At 39.7% G+C, this 17,469-nt stretch overlaps 3 protein-coding genes across 3 annotated transcripts; 1 reads left to right on the forward strand and 2 right to left on the reverse strand. All coding sequences in view use genetic code 12, as the record gives it.

Moving 5' to 3' along the window:
- Positions 1 to 260: 260 nt before the first annotated feature.
- ADD3.2 (ATP-dependent DNA helicase) lies at positions 261 to 7,003 on the forward strand (the record flags this gene model as incomplete). Its single annotated transcript, XM_001382191.1, has 1 exon — positions 261 to 7,003. Exon 1 carries the CDS (start codon positions 524 to 526, stop codon positions 7,001 to 7,003), a length of 6,480 nt encoding a protein of 2,159 aa, XP_001382228.2. The 5' UTR covers positions 261 to 523.
- A 2,330-nt stretch (positions 7,004 to 9,333) lies between these two features.
- Positions 9,334 to 9,840, reverse strand: PICST_41754 (predicted protein; the record flags this gene model as incomplete). The annotated part of the gene is made up of 1 exon (XM_001382723.1): positions 9,334 to 9,840. A coding segment is annotated over one exon (507 nt), but the record flags the coding sequence as incomplete, so codon positions are not given.
- A 1,573-nt stretch (positions 9,841 to 11,413) lies between these two features.
- Positions 11,414 to 15,751, reverse strand: CDR4.1 (ABC transporter; the record flags this gene model as incomplete). Its single annotated transcript, XM_001382724.1, has 1 exon — positions 11,414 to 15,751. A coding segment is annotated over one exon (4,338 nt), but the record flags the coding sequence as incomplete, so codon positions are not given.
- Positions 15,752 to 17,469: the final 1,718 nt, after the last annotated feature.

The raw sequence follows: 17,469 nt of genomic DNA on the forward strand, positions 1-17,469 counted from the left end.
ATAGTACATTCACGCTAATCCCACATCGTGTTATCAGTGTTACCTAACTTAATTCTTGCATATTTTTACAATCTTAGCTTTTTCCATATTTTAATCACTCTTCTCAATTACTTGTGAATAAGTACTACTTGTCTTTCTGAAAAGACTGCGAAAAATATTATAAAAATATTAATTGCTGCAAAAAATTCCACCTGCACTAAAAGTAGTACCATTCGATAGCCCATCTTCTATAGATCAAGAATTCATGATCTTTCAGTCTTACAAAATCAAAAAGCTATTATTATAACAATATAAAATATGAACACATGGTCCTTGGTCACAAGACACAACACGAAAAGATTATTCCAAAAAGGGATTTTAAGTTTAGGCTCTTCGCGTCAAAGTTACAATCAACAAACAATACATGTTTTTATCCCGATTAGGAGTATTGTCTAGAATCTTCATATAAATGGCCCGAATTCTCTTAATTCTGCTTTCGAATAACTATATTTTAATAGTCAATCTCTTTTAAAGTCAATCAGTAATGACTTCAAAAACAATTATAATTCCAAAACCCTCCAATGCTCAAATATCGCTCTCTCAGTCATTGTCGAATAATGAAACCCCAATGAGTACTCAAGCACCAGGCTATTCAAGTTGTAATCCAATAAATTTGGATCTGGAACTGAATCTGGAGCTGGATCTGAACTTCGAAGATGCTTTAAATGACTTCAGTCAAAAAGATATCAAATGTGAAAATTCCAACGGTGAGCACATTTGGCAGATCCCCCAAACATATAGGCAGAGTCCCCAATCGTATAGACAGAGTCCTCAATCGTATATGCAGAGTCTGCCAAGTTCTACAATGCAAGCTACTCCAACAAAGACTAATCTGTCAAAAGACAAATTTGACTACTTGGCCAAGAATTCCTTTGTGTTTGTTGAGTCTCTTGGATACTTCTACCTGGAAAAAGGACAGTTTTTTGTCTCGTCAGATTCGAGATATGCAGACTACAAGTTAAGCACAAAGTCGAAGCAAAGCTATCTTGACTTCATTAGGAAAACAACAAAACAATCACCTTATTATAACCAAATAGAACGTGAGTCAAATATTGTCAATGTGGCTACTATTCCAAACCCGATCCCTGGCATTGATGTAGTAGACTTCGCCTTTTGTGATACCTGTAAAGAAACCAGAAATGTTGGCCGTCTCCCGGTCAAATGCCCCAGTCATGGATACATGAGAAGAGGAGAAGGCTATAAAGTGGAACTGGGGGGGTTTTTTCTTTTGAAAGAATACCAACGTAGACCTTCCTTACCAGATACTCCTCCGCCAAGCACTCCAAATGTGACAGTTCGAAGTCCAGCCAGACTTTGTTCTTCTCCCATCTTCGATCGTTCTTTTTTCATAAATAGGGAACTAATGGGCTCTCGCTTCACCAATAGAGCCTTACAAGTCCAATTGAAGGGTTCTCTAATCACCAATATGTGTGTGAGTCAATGCGAAAATATGACCGCTAATGCCTTTTTGCAAAAATATGCCAATATCGTATACATTCCTTATGTGGGGTTATACTGGCACGAACACAAATGTATGTTTTTGGTTAGAAACTCCGCAATTGTTCGCAACTCGTTGTCTACTATCATTGACAGATACATGTTTCTAGAAATACATATGCAAGCAGTATTATTGAATTCCAACTACTGGCATTTATTAACCGGCTTTAATGCATTGGTCGAGACAGCAAAAACAATTATTTGGTTGAACGAACCCCTTCAAGGCATAGAGCCTTTAGTGATCCACTACTGCCCTAATTGTATCAATTCGGCTATCACCGATGGCCGTTGTGAAGTCGATAATCTAAATGCTCTAACTGGGATGGGATACAGAATGGAGCAGGGGTCAATTTTCTTATTGAAACTGAGTGGAGAAATGACAGGCCAAAGGAGAAATGCTTCTGAATCCGAATATATTGCCTCTGATTCGGATGCTCTTTTCGTTGGCGAAGATGATTTAAGGTCGGTAGACTTAGCTTCTGATATGGAAACCTTTACAGTAGATGATGTTCAAGAAGGAGACTTTAGGTCATTTGATGAAGCTTCTGATTCTGATATTGACTTTGCAGATGATAATGTTCAAGAAGATGAAGAATTGATTGACCTTGCAATAGATAATGTTACTGAATCGCATAATGATGAATCAGAGATTTCAGCCTATGACACTGATGATGACTATGATAATGAGCATGGTTCGGACGAAGATTTATTGTATGATAATGGCCTTGTCAGTAACTCCACTGTTAGTGGATGGTCTCAGTTGAAAAGTAAAGGTATTATTCGAATCAACAATCTTGTTTGGCTGAGAGGGAAAAATCACTTTCTTGACATCTCCTCTAGTACTTTCAGGTCATTTCTCCTGGAAAGTGTGTCACATGCACAGTGTACCCAGATGTTAGAACACATTCAGGAATACATCGAAGCCATGCCTCAGTACTACAGACTTCCAGAAGGTACCAAGGGTAGGACATTTGAAATTTCCCGAGCCTTTTCAAGACTCCCTCCAACAATACATACGTACTGTTCGGAATGTGGATTTGTAATAGGATTCAATGAGAACAATGAAAACATAAGAAGCACTACTCGTCACGCAAAGAATACTGGACATGATAGATTCATCAGTCGCGAAGGATATGCAATCAAGGCTGCAACGGGATTCAATCTCTTGGTTATATTTGGGTCCAACGAAACAATCAGTACAGGAGAATTGGAAGATAGCGACTTCGATGATGAAGAGTTAGTTATTCCTTCATTCGAAGACGAACTGGAGACTAATCATGAATACATAGTGGAGCCGTACTCGACAGACGAGGAGGAAACTGACTGCGAACAAGAGTCCCGAACTCTTCCACCTCCAACTCAGGAAGAACAAAACGTAGTCGCTGAACTATTGGAGGAATCCCACAGCCTAGTTTACGATCCAATCCACTGTTTATACTACTATATAACAAACGAACGTTATATTGACGTGGATGCAAGGTTTTTCAAGAACATATTGGAAGAAATTGGGGACGGCAAAAGTCGTATTCGAAACTTGGTGGAGCGTGTCATTAGCACTCAAATCATTGACTCCAGCAAATTCCAGAACAAGATAACAAGAGGCCATATCTACTGGAGTCAAAATATTTCCCAAGTTGCTAGCTCGAAGAAGTTATGCTATTGTAAACAGTGCTATCAGGTTTTTAAAACAAAAACTGCCTTTTCTAGGCACAGGCGCGAACGTGCAAGCATGGTCGACAGAGAATATGCTGGTCATGATAAAAGAGGGGATTTTCAAGGATATCTTATAGAGCGACCAAGGGGCCTATATTATGCAATTGGAATTCAAGATGAAGCCGTAGCTGCAGCTGAAGCTGAAGCCGCAGCTGTAGCCGAAGCCGTAGCTGTAGCCGGAGCCGAAGCCGAAGACGAAGCTCAGGCACAAGCTGCTGCACCTGTTCAAGATAGTACGGGACCGAGTAGGCAATGGGTTATGGGGGGACCCGGGTGGACGGTAGAAGAATACGAAGGCAAGGTAAAGTGGTTAGAGGGCAAGCTAGGTATGGCACCCGACCAATACTTGGCCAGGCACAACTATTTGCTAGTGAAGGAGCTTGGCTTATACTACGATTTTAAGCAGAAGTGGTTCCGAAGTATATCGCACAGGTTGGTGAGGAAGGTTTTCTTTGGCGGCTTAATGCTGTCGGTGAGGAATGTGTTAATATCTTACATGCTCCACAATATGGGTAGGAAGTATGAATACATGTTGGCACCCAGTCACCATCAACACGTCGTAACTTTGGAAGCAGCAGTAAAATATGACGGCCCAGTGGTGGTTGTTGAAGATGGCATCGAAAAGCATCTCGATTTCAAGTTGGTAGATAACTGCGTGCAGCCAACTAAATACTACATGTGTCATGTGTGTAAGTTCATTTCTCACCACGCCAGGGTTTCCATTCATATCAAACAAGCCAAGCACCAACGAGAAGAGGGACCTGAAAAACATATTGTCTATGGTTACAGTGTTCGAAACGCAGAGGCCAAGACGAATTACTTCCGAATTCAAGATCTGAGCTTAGTGGATAATTTTTTCAAACCAACAAAGAGCATTCCTGACTTGCGAAGTGTAGATCCATTTTTATCCAGATACAAAGCGCATGAGTATACAAAGTATCGCTCATTTTTAAACAAGTCTGGTGACAAAAGGTGGCCACGTTTGGTACAATTGTGTAAGACATATGTATCGAAGAAAAGATTATCATTGACACCTGGGTCTTCGCTCTCAGTGCTCATCACAAATTCCAGGTTCTGTAGCACTCCAAACTCTGCCCTGCCATACGGACCCATGTTAGCTAGATTTCTCTATGTCGCCATGAAAATGTGTGAGTTGAAGGAACATCAAGCCATGAAAGACTTTGATCAAGTATTCTGTGCCAACAAAAAACAGGGATTACGAAGATTTTTCAGTCAAATGAAGATATTCGGGGTGTTCTGGTTGTTGTCTCCGGTGCAAGTGTTGCAGGAAGACGATGCAAACTGCATGGAAGATGTGTTTATGCGCAGTCTAATGGTGTGTCTAATTGACGAAGCAGGGGTCGGATTCAAAATCACGTCGTACCGGTGCGATTTCTGCTGCGCTGTACTTTTTGCATTCAAATGTATAGCTGTTGATGTGATGAAAAAAGACGAGTCATATATCTATCCTTTTGTTCAGGATTGTAACAAGACAGGGTCAATATCACTCAACTTTGGCCGATTTTGCAAGTTCAATAACGAGCTACATTCGTTAAGTCCTCGTACAATTGGAAGGACCATCCAAGTGATGCGTGTTGGAGACAAGGTCAAAATAAATGGATTTGAAGTAGCACTTGACGACATCAAAAGATGGGTGCATGCTGCTATTGAACAATATGTACTTGAAACTCAGGAACTTTTCAAGGACATCATCTTGACACCGGCTATGGCCATGCATGAAATGGTGGCGGCACAGAAAAAAAGAGTTGTTGGAGTGCCTATGACAGGTTACAGATGGGATCAAAGAGACATCGATACATGCTTGGAAAATAATCTGGTTGATAAGTCTGATAGCAAAAGTCTTCAGTATTGCCGACGCCGACTTTCTAGATTAAACGACTTTTTATTTTATATGATCTTGTTGACGTGTGGGTCGCCTTATCGTTTAACAGAATTATACCTGGTGCTTATACGTGACGCACATAGATTGGGAAGTAATGTGTTTGTTGCTGATGGGATGCTTGGACTCTTTACCAACAATGGAAAGAACACTATGAAATACAGTCGAGTACGTCCTATTGTCAAGATGCTACCAGAAGAAGTGTCGGAGTGTTTGGCTCACTATATCTACTTTGTCAGGCCGTTCGAACATAAACTTGTGGAGTATGAAGAACAGACTGGTTCAATGAATGTCACTGAGTTTGAGAACCTCAGTGATAAATACAAGCTCCATTTATTCATGGGAGAAAAGAACATCAAAAGCAGTACTGTCCTTGGAAAGTCGTTCCGTCAGTTCATGGCTTCAACAACTCCATATCTTAGAGGACTCAATTATGGGGAAATAAGACAGGTGCTTTCATATTTAGTTGCGGAGAATGTCTCTGGGATGGTTGGATTACAGATCATAATTGACAAGGCTCTTGCCGAACAGGCTGGGCATTCTTTTAATAGGTTTGTCGAAAGCTATGCCACAAATAGAGATGGATATAATCATGTCATGCTTCGACGAATGAGAGACTGTCTGGCAGCATGGCATAAGTGTTTGGAGATGTCCACTCTTCAAATATTTTCACCTAGTATATGGATTGAGGACGAACCACCTAAATTGACAGGTGAAGAACTTCTAGATGCTGGCAGACAGATGTTTGGGCAACACTTTAAGTTCAAGAAGGGGCAGCAACGGGCCGCGTCGGATGTGGCTAATTGCTTCAGTATGACGGTGGCCATTAACCTGGGAAAGACGACTTGTTGTATCATTGCGATGTTGGCGGAGCTTTCTTTCAGTCGTCGGCAGTCCGAACGAGGTAGAAAGATTCACTTAGTTACCATATTAGTGGTACCTTACATTTCTATACTCAACTCCACCATCCGGCAATTGACAGAGTTAGGATTCAAGGTGCGTACGTTTCGTGGAGTAGATGCACTGGTCAATGACTACGATGTTCTATTGATGCTGGTTGAAGACGGGCAACTTAGATATCTTAATCAAGTAATCCGATATTTTGAGTCCACGGCTCATCAAGGCAGGAGCTTTCTCCGGCGGGTGGTGATTGACGATGCCCATATATTGCAGATGAAAGATTTTGTGGTCGATGGAAACCGAAATGTACCCGTCGTATTTTTGACATCATTCCTTCCGCAGGTTTCAGACAATTCGATGCGGACGTTATTTAGTCTCAATCGGTTGGGAAGGGTGTCATCGCAGGAACCACTGTTGCCTCACAAAGAATATATTCTTTTCAAGAAGCCGAATACTGCGTCAATAAATCAAATGATTTTAAACAGAGTTAGGAGTTTGGGATCGGCGCTTGTGCTTGTTCAATCTAATGTAGATGTGTTATACTTGGAGCATGTATTGGATGAGGAGGATGTTCTATGTATAGGTATCTGTGGAGAACCGCAGAGTAGAACAGCAGCATTAAATAAGATGGTGAGGGAGAATATCAAGGTAGTGGTTGCTACGGCACAAGCCATGGTGGGACTTGATGAGTTCGAAGCCAGAACCGTCTTGTTTGCATATTCAATTAAAGACCCGATAGAGTTGCTTGTTGGCAGTCAATTGAGCAGTGGGAAGGTAGAGATGGTGTTGTACAACACTAGTTCGTCTAAGTTTCAACGGGACTTATTGGACAGTTGTGTTAATATAATATTGATGAGACACATGCGGTTAACGGAAGAAAGCTGTTATGATGCTGGTAAGGAGCAGTGTCATTTTTGTGTCAACAAGAGAAGAAGATTAGAAGAAATTGGATGATTTAATTTTTTTTTTTTCATAAATATATATTTAATTCTTGAACAGTTTGCATAAAATTGTAGAATAATTGTTAAAATAAAACAAATAAACCATTGTGTTGCGGACTGTATACAAACATGTACACCAAACGACAACATCAACGAATAGGTATACATGAGGCAAGGGAGAACGACACGGTGCGACATCGGAAAGATCAACGGCATAATGTCGGACACATAGTTAAGGCATAGTTAATTCAGGCAGCGCGGGCAGCCCTAAAGGGCTACCCGCCCGTCAGATCCATACCGCAAGACGTGAAAAGATCCATACCGCAAGACGTGAAAAGATCCATACCGCAAGACGTGAAAAGATCCATACCGCAAGACGTGAAAAGATCCATACCGCAAGACGTGAAAAGATCCATACCGCAAGACGTGAAAAGATCCATACCGCAAGACGTGAAAAGATCCATACCGCAAGACGTGAAAAGATCCATACCGCAAGGCCCGTGCCGCTATTATACATCCGTGCCGCAACTATCAACTCACACCCCTTTGGTCACGCTATATCCTATTTGGGTCGCCTCACTTAACTTCCGTGCCTCAACCAATATGTCGCATCAGTGGTCACGTTATGTCCTGCCCGTGCAACAAAACTAATATCACATATCTTCTGTCACGTTATGTCCTATTTTGGGAGTGTTACATATAGGACTATTGGCAATATCTGACGTAAGCATTTTACATCTGCAGCAATAGATAAAACAACACCAGGTCACGTGAATGGCTGCTTTTGCCCGAATGTGAAGGAATCGATTCACATTGCTTCCTCACTTAAAACATTGGAATCCTTGTGTAAATTATGATAAATACACCCTACGAGTGACGAAGTAGTGACGGATATCAATTGTTGAAATATCTTATATTCTCTTGGCCTTGTCCCTACTGTTCTGGTCAGGCTTTCTCCTACTGCAATACTTTGCTGATTTGGTACAACTGTTGATACAACTGCTTAGAAAAGCTGCCCATCTGGTCTTAAGTTGATAATAGAATCCTATTGTTGAACATTATGTAATTCCATAAAAATCCAGGATATCCTACTTCAAATGAATCAATTGATGATCTTCATAATTATTTTCAAACTTTGGGGATCTCGCCTCTCTTTTATACCTCTCAGTTCTCATTTTAGTAATACACGCACATCAAATGCGGATAAATTGTTTCACCTCTATATTGACTGTACATAATTCCCTATCAATCAATTCCAGTCATGTGATTCAATTCCTTCCATATCTACAACTCAACATAATACAACCCAATAGAATACAACCCAATATAATACAATATCACATTCACATTAATACTACATCATGATATCAACAATAGCTAACATAACTATCAACAGTAACTATCATTATATATCCACATTCTTACAATCTTAACTTTTGTATTGCTTTTGTATCTTTTCTCAATTCCTGAACAACAACTGCTTGTCTCTATAGAAAGAATGCGAAAAATACTATAAAAACACTAACTGCTGCAAAATAACTCTACCGGCTTTAAAAGTAGTACCATTCGATTGTCCTCATTCTATTAAGTAAGAATTCATCACTTTTGAATCTTACAAAATTATCCTCAGAGAATGTTCATTATATGACGCGACTGTTGGTTGGTCCTACTTACGGCGGTTATGGACGCATATTGTGTTTAAATGGATCCCATTGGACAGTCGATAAGCAGTGAAAACTTTTCACGATGGACTATCCCCTTGCGAGAGGCTGTATATATATAGCGACTAGAAACCTCTTGGTTCATGGATCGGAAATCGAAAAGAGTACTTAAGATTAGGCACCTCGCTCGCGTCAACGTTACAATCTGCAAATAATTTATGTATTATCTACGATTAGGAGAATTTCCTAAATTTTTTACGTTTTTTTGCTGTTTCTAGTCCTCCAAATGAGCTAATCTATTTAAAGTTTCAATAGAGCTAGAGCTACTATATTCAAGTCTAAGCATACCCTGAATTGTATTTAGTATATTATCATTTTCCCTATCTCATTTTCGCAGCGGTTGAGACCATTAACTTTTAACTTTTAGCTTTAGTGGATCAAATATTTACAAGCCCATACGTATTAGATTCTTTGCATGGGTTCTTTTGATTGTACGGATATTCCAGAAAGTCTTCGAGATGTGGATATAGATGCAATATGAGTGTTCTCGAGGTAATAACTGTGATAGTATATTCAGCTTGAAATAAAATAGCGGCGTATCATTTTCCACTCCTACTGTAGATATTTACTCATCTACAAAATAATCATCACCATTAATAGCATGCGCTTTGCACTTTTAATTTCATATCACATAGAGATGAAAGCTCACAACTTCATGAGAAAAATCGTCATACTTGCCCTTGCCACAGAATCCTTTTGGACATTCTAAAGATCTGATGAATACATCAGCCCCAGCTCTGCTTGGCTGCATTTCTTTTCTAGTTACTTTTATACAAAAATGCCATGTACCTGAGTTGCTGAAGCCATATGTCCAATACTCAGAGTTTGGGTAATCATCCATTGAGTTATCAGCCCATCTCACTGCTTTCTCAAGCTTCTCGCGAGCGAGTGTTGTATCACACTTCTTACCACCGGTCCGGCATGTTAAGATGCTTGATAAACCGGCAGCATTTAACCATGTACTCCCTATTTGGAAGATTCTGATGTCAGACATACAGTTTTTGCCGCCATCAACACCATACATTATCTCATGGATCTTCGTATTCAACATAGCTATGCACACACCTGATGCTACATTCCCTAACGCCTGGTACGCCTCACGTGCTCCAAATTTGACTAGTATTTTAAGATCACCACGTATATGCTCATTTTCATCTTCTCTGGGCGCCGATCCGTAATGTACAGACTTACGTCTCAAATGTTCATTGCAGAAAAATCGTGTAAAATTATGATGGTAATGACCTCCGTAAGTTCTTTTTGTAGTCCTTATCTCTGAATTAATCTGGTCAATAGTTTCAGTCTCATTATTATTGGTAACTTCATATAATATGACTGTTATCCCATCATTGACATCGTCAATTTCAGCTATAGTGACCTGATCCCCTATTTCAAGGGTTAGCTTATCATCTGGAGTAGCATTTGACAATGCTGCTTGAGTATCTAGAGTAATCAATGTGCCAAATGTTTCTCTTAATTTTAGTTGGTCCAATCTGATTTCAGATGGTTGCCTAGCTGTTGTGACTGCAAATATTGCAAATAGCGAGGAAAATAATGTGACAGGGTTCATCGTACTTCCAGAAGAAATTGAATAAGTATGCTTTTGAAAAATTGCGGCACCAATTCACTTACACTACCCTCACTAAAGATGCAATTAAATTTCGGTACTATCACTTGCCTGATGAAGATTAATGTCTTATAAGAAATGGAAACAAATAGGATTTCACCTCTCTTCATGCCATACAAGGGTTATTAAGTTCCACTAAATTTGACGGAAACTATGGAAGTCAAACTTTGATTTGTACACGCTTATGAAGCGTCATTTATGCATCCGAATACTTTCCAATAGTCGACTGTCTGAACGGCATTGGATTTGACGGATTAGCTGAAAATGTTCCGGAAATTCAAGTCAACATTGAAGTAACCAAGGAAATTATCTTGTAATAGGCTACATATTCATCCACTTGAATGAAGAAGGACAAGATGATGCGCATCCTGGGTAGAGCCGGTACTGACTGATTGTTTCACTTGATAAAGTTGAACACCTGGCACAATATCAGCTTTAGTGAACTATTTGGTTTGTGAAAGTTAACTGTACAGCAATTTTTCTTTTGAAATACTAGTCCTGCGATACCTAATATTAAATTGAACCCTTGTCTGACGTAGTCAATCATTTTTGCCACTACATCTTCTAAAAAGCATTATGATGTTTATCATAAAAGCTGAAACTAAATAAAAGCTGAAACTAAATAAATGTTGGATGGTTGACCATGGGTGTATTCTGAATCTGCAAATTGTTTTGCAATAGCCTAGTAGAGGTATTGTGGAATGAATAACATCATTTGTCCTATTTCTTCATCTGTCAAGACCATTTACTTTTCATGTTTAGATCAATTTTTGCATTATATGTAGAAGAATTTTCGTCTTGGTCCCTATCATTGTACCGATATTCCAGAAATATTTTGATGTGTTGACAAGGCTTAACGAGTTCAAGTCTGGTATACTTCCTTGTGATATATTAAGTTGCAAATGAAGTAACGGAGATTTCCCACAGATATACGTAGATCACTAAAAAACAGCCAAGATTAACCTTCACTAGAATGATAGAAGAAATTGTTACAGCATTGATTAATAGAGTTAAATAAAAAAATAAATAGCGCAGATTCTAGAAAGATCTTTGCATCTAATTAAAATACTACACATTTCTATTTAGTTGACCTTTTGTTGAACTTTGGAACCCTAGCAAGCCAGTAGAAGCAAATTGTACCTACAACATTAATGCCAATAAACGAGATAAAAATCCCCATATCCCTAAATCTCGTATGATAATTAGCATTTATCAGATCGAGGAATACGTTAGTGTTAGCCATTGTACAATAACGGCATTCGCCACCATCTCTAAGCAAGTAGCCACCAGAGACCTCCATGTAAGGTCCCATAAATTGTTCACACGTTAATCCCTGCGGAACAGGAATATCTAGAATCTCTCTAGAGGAGCATGTAACTTTTGTATCATACAACCCTGTAGATAAAATAACTGAAACCAAGTATGTGAATGGGTTCGCCCTGTACATGAATATCCAGAATCCCGGCAACTTTTGTTTGGTTACCAATACACCGCAGAACGCAAGGCACATGTTGAACAAGATGACAACTAAGTTGGTCGCATTGTCTGCCAACTGCAAGAAAGAAATACATAGCTGTCCTAATGTCGAAGTGTAAACGTAGAACATGACTATGGCAAACCACATGCATGCTCCACGTTCCTTAACAGTATTAGTTTCTTCAGCATTACGATAAAAACCAACAGGATAATACCAACAAACAAAGGCTAATGTGCCACATAAAATATTCCAAGGTATCTCTGAACTAATTTGGGCAGTAATGAAAGCAAACCAACTGAATGTTTTTGAAGGTCTCTCTCTGACTTCATATAGATCTCTCTGCGCAACATAATGAGGCAAATACTGTTGTACTAAAGTCATCAAATTGACCAAAAACATAAAAACTGAAAACATTTGATTTTGAAGGCCCTGACGAGATTTGTCTGCCTTGAAAAATGAAAACCCATTGAACAAAGCAGCAAGGATAGCCAATGACACCTTGTTATAAGTATAACTTGGTGTTCTCCAATACTGCTCGAGGACTCTTTTGGTAACTAATAAATACTGTTTCCACAACGGATTTGTAAATGTCTGGAACTTCTCTGGGTCATCATCAACTGGTAGTTCAACGAGCTCTTTTTCCATAGCATCTAATTCTCTTTGGACCTTCTTATACTCTTCAGAATTCTTCCACACCTTTGAATAATCTTCCTTCGAATGAGAACCTGGAGCCGCACCAATTACCTCCAACATCCACTCAGCTGGATTAGCATCCGCAGGGCATTTATGAGCACCTTTCTTTTCAAAATAATCAATCAAAGTTTGAAAGAAATCTCCCAATTCACCAAAGTATACGGTTTGGCCTCCTTTCTGCAAGAAAAGAAGTCGATCAAATTCCTTCAATAGAATGGCCGAAGGTTGATGAATGGTGCATATAATTGCCTGGCCATTGTCAGCTAATTTTCTAATCAATTTGCAAATGGACCAGGCCGTTTGTGAATCCAATCCAGATGTAGGCTCGTCTAAGAAAAGTAACAACTTTGGCTTTGCTACTAATTCAACGCCAATTGAGAGCCTTTTTCTTTGCTCGACATTAAGACCTTCTCCAGACACGCCCACAACAGCTTCAGAATACAGTTCCATATCCAATAATTTAATCACGTAGTTTACATAGTCATCCTTCTCCTTTTTCGATACTGCATAAGGTTGCCTCAAATATGCAGATAGTTTTAGAGCTTCCTGGACGGTGGATGTCTGCAAATGTAAATCCTGTTGTTGAACATACCCAACTGATCTTTGGAAAGAAGCATCCAATTGTCTTCCGTTTACCATTCTAACGCCGTCGGTGACAACACCAACAGTCAACCTATCCGAGAGGGCATTCAATAATGTAGTCTTTCCAGCACCTGTCGCTCCCATCAAGGCAGTAATCTCACCTGGCTTGACCCAACCATCGATGTCATCCAAGATTACTCTATTTTCAGATTTGATTTTCACACTGTATGATAAATGTCTCCAATGGAAAATACCCCCAGTATATGTTTGCTTTGGTTTACTTTCAAGACTTGAATTGCCAGTGAATTCTGGTGTAAATTTTTCCATTTTTCCCATTTCCATATCAACCTGTTTTTTAGGAAACATCTTCTGGAAGAGAAGAACTTCACCTTTCTGTCTCGATCCCCTATTAAACTCACACATGAGAATATAAACAAACATAAAGAAAATCAGGAAGCCAACAACAATTACCCAATTTCTCCATCTATGCGAAGAGTAATACTTGAAAGATTCATTTATATACGCATCACCATTAACAAAGGTTTCACCAACGACAGATCCAACGACGCTGCAAATCCGGTTTGGTCCCTCATCAGGGTAGTCGCCTCCAGAAGGTACAAATTTTGAACATTCGAAATGTCTATCAGTAAATTCATTTGCAACTAGAGCCTCAAATGCATATGCGATCGGATTAATATAATTTATCCATCTGCACCATTTATGCATATTTGGCGTCGGAATGATAAATCCTGCGAAGATTACAAATGCAAGCAATAATATTTCTGCAGGTGTCATAGCCTGGGACATCGTCTTGGTCGCAGCACCAATTGTTCTAAATATGTGAGACATGGAAATGGTAGCAGTGAAGTTTACGAGCAAATAGAAAAAGAAATGACCAGCATCCCGCCTGAAGTTAATCATGAAATAGTAGACCAAATTAAATCCAATACAGGTAACGATCTTAGAAGGAAGTTCTGTTATTATTGAACCGATAGCGTCAGCCGAAGGATGGTACAATGCATATGTCTTATGCTTTTCAACAATGGGTCTAGCCTCATAAAGCGAAAATACTTCCAACACTGATGCACATGCATTGAACAAGACAGCGAAAAATAAAGCTGCACCTCTACTGTAGAAGGAGTCTGTCGTGGGCAGAAGATTGTAAAAGATGGAGCAAATGATAAATGCCATGTATATGTTGCCCAAAACCTGGAAAAGCATGAAAGATGGATCTCCCTTGTGTCTTAAAATATTTCTCTGGATAACATACTTAACTTGCATCATGAATGACACAGTATACGATGATCCAGGATTAGTGTGCCTTGCTTGCTTCGCGACATGAGACTCATGAAACTCACTCTTGGAATCAGACTCATTATGCTCATTCAAGTAGCTATCAATTTGAGATAATAATTCTTGTCTTTGAGGTGACTTCTGCCAATAATTATAGAATTCTTTAGGCGTACGTGGAACTTGCGCCTCATAGCCTTTCCTTGGAATCCTCTCAGCAGGATTAGTTAAAGAAGTCAAGAAGTCAGCCGTAGTTTGCCTTTGGGGACACTCATAACCCATGTCAATGAAATACTGTTTTGCCTTTTTGGCGCTACCGAAGAAGATTTGATAGCCTTCGTACATCAATATCACCTTATCAAATATGTCATAACCATCCTGAGAGCATTGATAAATTGCAACTAGAGGAGTGGCCCTAGAGTATTGAGCTGAAACCCTTAAAGCCCTAACAAATTCCAATGCAGTTGCCGCATCTAAACCTCTAGTAGAATTATCCCAACATTGAATCGATGCCTGATTCAAAGCAACTTCAGCTATTGACACTCGTTTTCTTTCACCTCCAGAAACACCTCTCACAAAATCATTGCCGACTTTTGTGTGCCTGGTATTAGTCAAACCATAGGTAGCCAATACAACTTCAGTCATATGCCTAGCATACACAGTTCTTGGGATTCCTAAGGGCCTGTTTTGTGGGGTCCTCAACTTAGAAGCCAAGTATAGAGTATCCCAAACTGTCAAGTGTGGAAAGTGTTTTTCAGTTTCTGAACAATAAACAACATCACCACGATAGTGTGTCTTAATATCCGATGGGGTGAAACCGTCGTACAGAATTATACTTTCCTTATCAACATGGAAACCATATGTTTGTGCTGCAAGTGTTTTCAATAGTGTCGTACATCCGGCGCCTGGTCTACCAAGTACAACAGTCAATTCACCAGGTAGAAGAATTCCATCCATAGGCTTAAGAATATCGTAAAATGACTCTCTACCGGATATTTTTCTTGCAAACCTGCTGATTACTTTATATATTCCGTTGCCAAATGTAGTCTGGTAATCAGAATCGACACCAAGTCCATATGCTCTAAGATCCTTATAGGCAACTCCTAAGGATGCTGGTTTATAATAATCTGGATCCGAAAGCACAACCTTTCTGAAATTTTGTACCCAGATCTTAGAGTCGAATTGATCAGAGTATGGATCAATCCTAGGATCAATGCAGTCAGACAAATCTTTAGTCATGGGGACTTGTCCCGGTATTTGGGAAGTATTTGAAACCAAGGTTGAACGAGTCGAATGCAGACCTTCATTATCACTCGATTCTCTACTTACATTTCTAGCAACTTCCCGGATTTCATTGTCTACATTTTGGTTGAATCTACCATCAGTTTCATTTCTGTCCGAGGGACCGTTCAAAGAAGTAGCAGACATTATTAACTAGACGAAAGTAACAATTAGATTTCAATGTTTGAATATCGTAGAATGGTTGTACATCCGAGCACCATATATTTCTACGAAGAGATGAAGCTACTAATATACTTGACCGGCAGCGGGTATCGGATCATCTCAATTACAAGCCAACTATTATCCATTCCATCTCCCCAGGTCGGAGAAATGATTTCTTAAATCCAGAATAATAGAGATACCTAACGCTTCATTATGATAAACAGATGAAAGTGGATGGCGTGATGTATGTTTATATATGTGACATAATGGCCCGCAGTTCACATTCCATGGCAGAGAGAATCAGGCGATAGTTAGGACGATTGTTTAAGAACCAACGATTTTTCTTGTTCCCTCGCAATTGCAATATACAGGGTAATTGAATTTAGATTTGCCTTTTCTAATTGCGCTTTACAAATCCTGGTTAATAGGAGTCTAAAGTGGAGGAGCAATATCTTGCTGCACAGCCAGTTTGCTTTGTCAAATGACATAATGCACCTTTGGTGGATTAACCTTAATCTTCTCTTGTACCTACAAAATCCATGTCTCACCTCCAATTCGAAGACAAGCTTTAGTGTTACAAGCTCTTATATCTTGAAGACATGCAGGTACGGTATTCTCATCAGTTCAAGGTTTCTTCCAACTTGGTTTCAAAACTTACAATGTGAATTAATATTTAAGAAAATAAAAATCTTTAACTAGGAGAAGGATGAATAATTATATCTTGCAAAAATTCCAGTTCAATAGCATTGCGCTAATTTAAAAATGAAGTTGAAGCAAAATAGAGACGGTGCTCTCTTTTCAACTCAATCATATCTATATGATCAGAAGAATCTGAAGAATCCAGCAGTCTTAGTTTCAGTAACAGTCACTGTTGGGATAGTACTGTGTTCAGTAGTGGTGGTCGTAGTGGTCACATAAACGGAAGTGACTGTGAAGTGGGTTTCAGTAGATGGTGCGACTGGACTGGTGACGGTGACTGTCAGAGAAGCGTCAGTTTGCTTGGTAACAGTCAAGGTGACAGTTTCTGGTACACAAGAACCAGCTTCAGAAGTAGAAGGTACCTCAACGACAACGGTGTCAGTACCGCCTTGAGTGTCAGTCAAAGTAACAGTGGACGTGAAAGAACCAGTCCAAGTAGATGTGATAGTAGTTTGAGCATTAGTTGGAACTTCAACAATGACAGTGTCAGTACCACCTGGAGTGTCAGTCTCGGTGACAGTGGTGGTGAATGTTCCAGTCCAAGTAGAGGTCTTGGTTGTCTGCGAGTTGGCAGTAGTAGGAACTTCAACAATGACAGTGTCAGTACCACCTGGAGTATCAGTCTCGGTGACAGTGGTGGTGAATGTTCCAGTCCAAGTAGAGGTAATGGTGGTTTGTGAGTTGGCAGTAGTAGGAACTTCGACAATGACAGTGTCAGTACCACCTGGAGTGTCAGTCTCGGTGACGGTGGTGGTGAATGTTCCAGTCCAGGTTGAGGTAAGGGTTGTCTGCGAGTTGGCAGTAGAAGGAACTTCGACAATGACAGTGTCAGTACCACCAACAGTGTTGGTAATTGTTACAGTCTTTGTAGTAGTACCGGTCCAGGTTGAGGTAAGAGTAGTCTGAGAGTTTGGAGTAGAAGGAACTTCAACAATGACAGTGTCAGTACC

The sequence above is a fragment of the Scheffersomyces stipitis genome, chromosome 2 (genome assembly GCF_000209165.1).
Source record: "Scheffersomyces stipitis CBS 6054 chromosome 2, complete sequence".
Taxonomy (NCBI): Eukaryota; Fungi; Ascomycota; class Pichiomycetes; order Serinales; family Debaryomycetaceae; genus Scheffersomyces; species Scheffersomyces stipitis.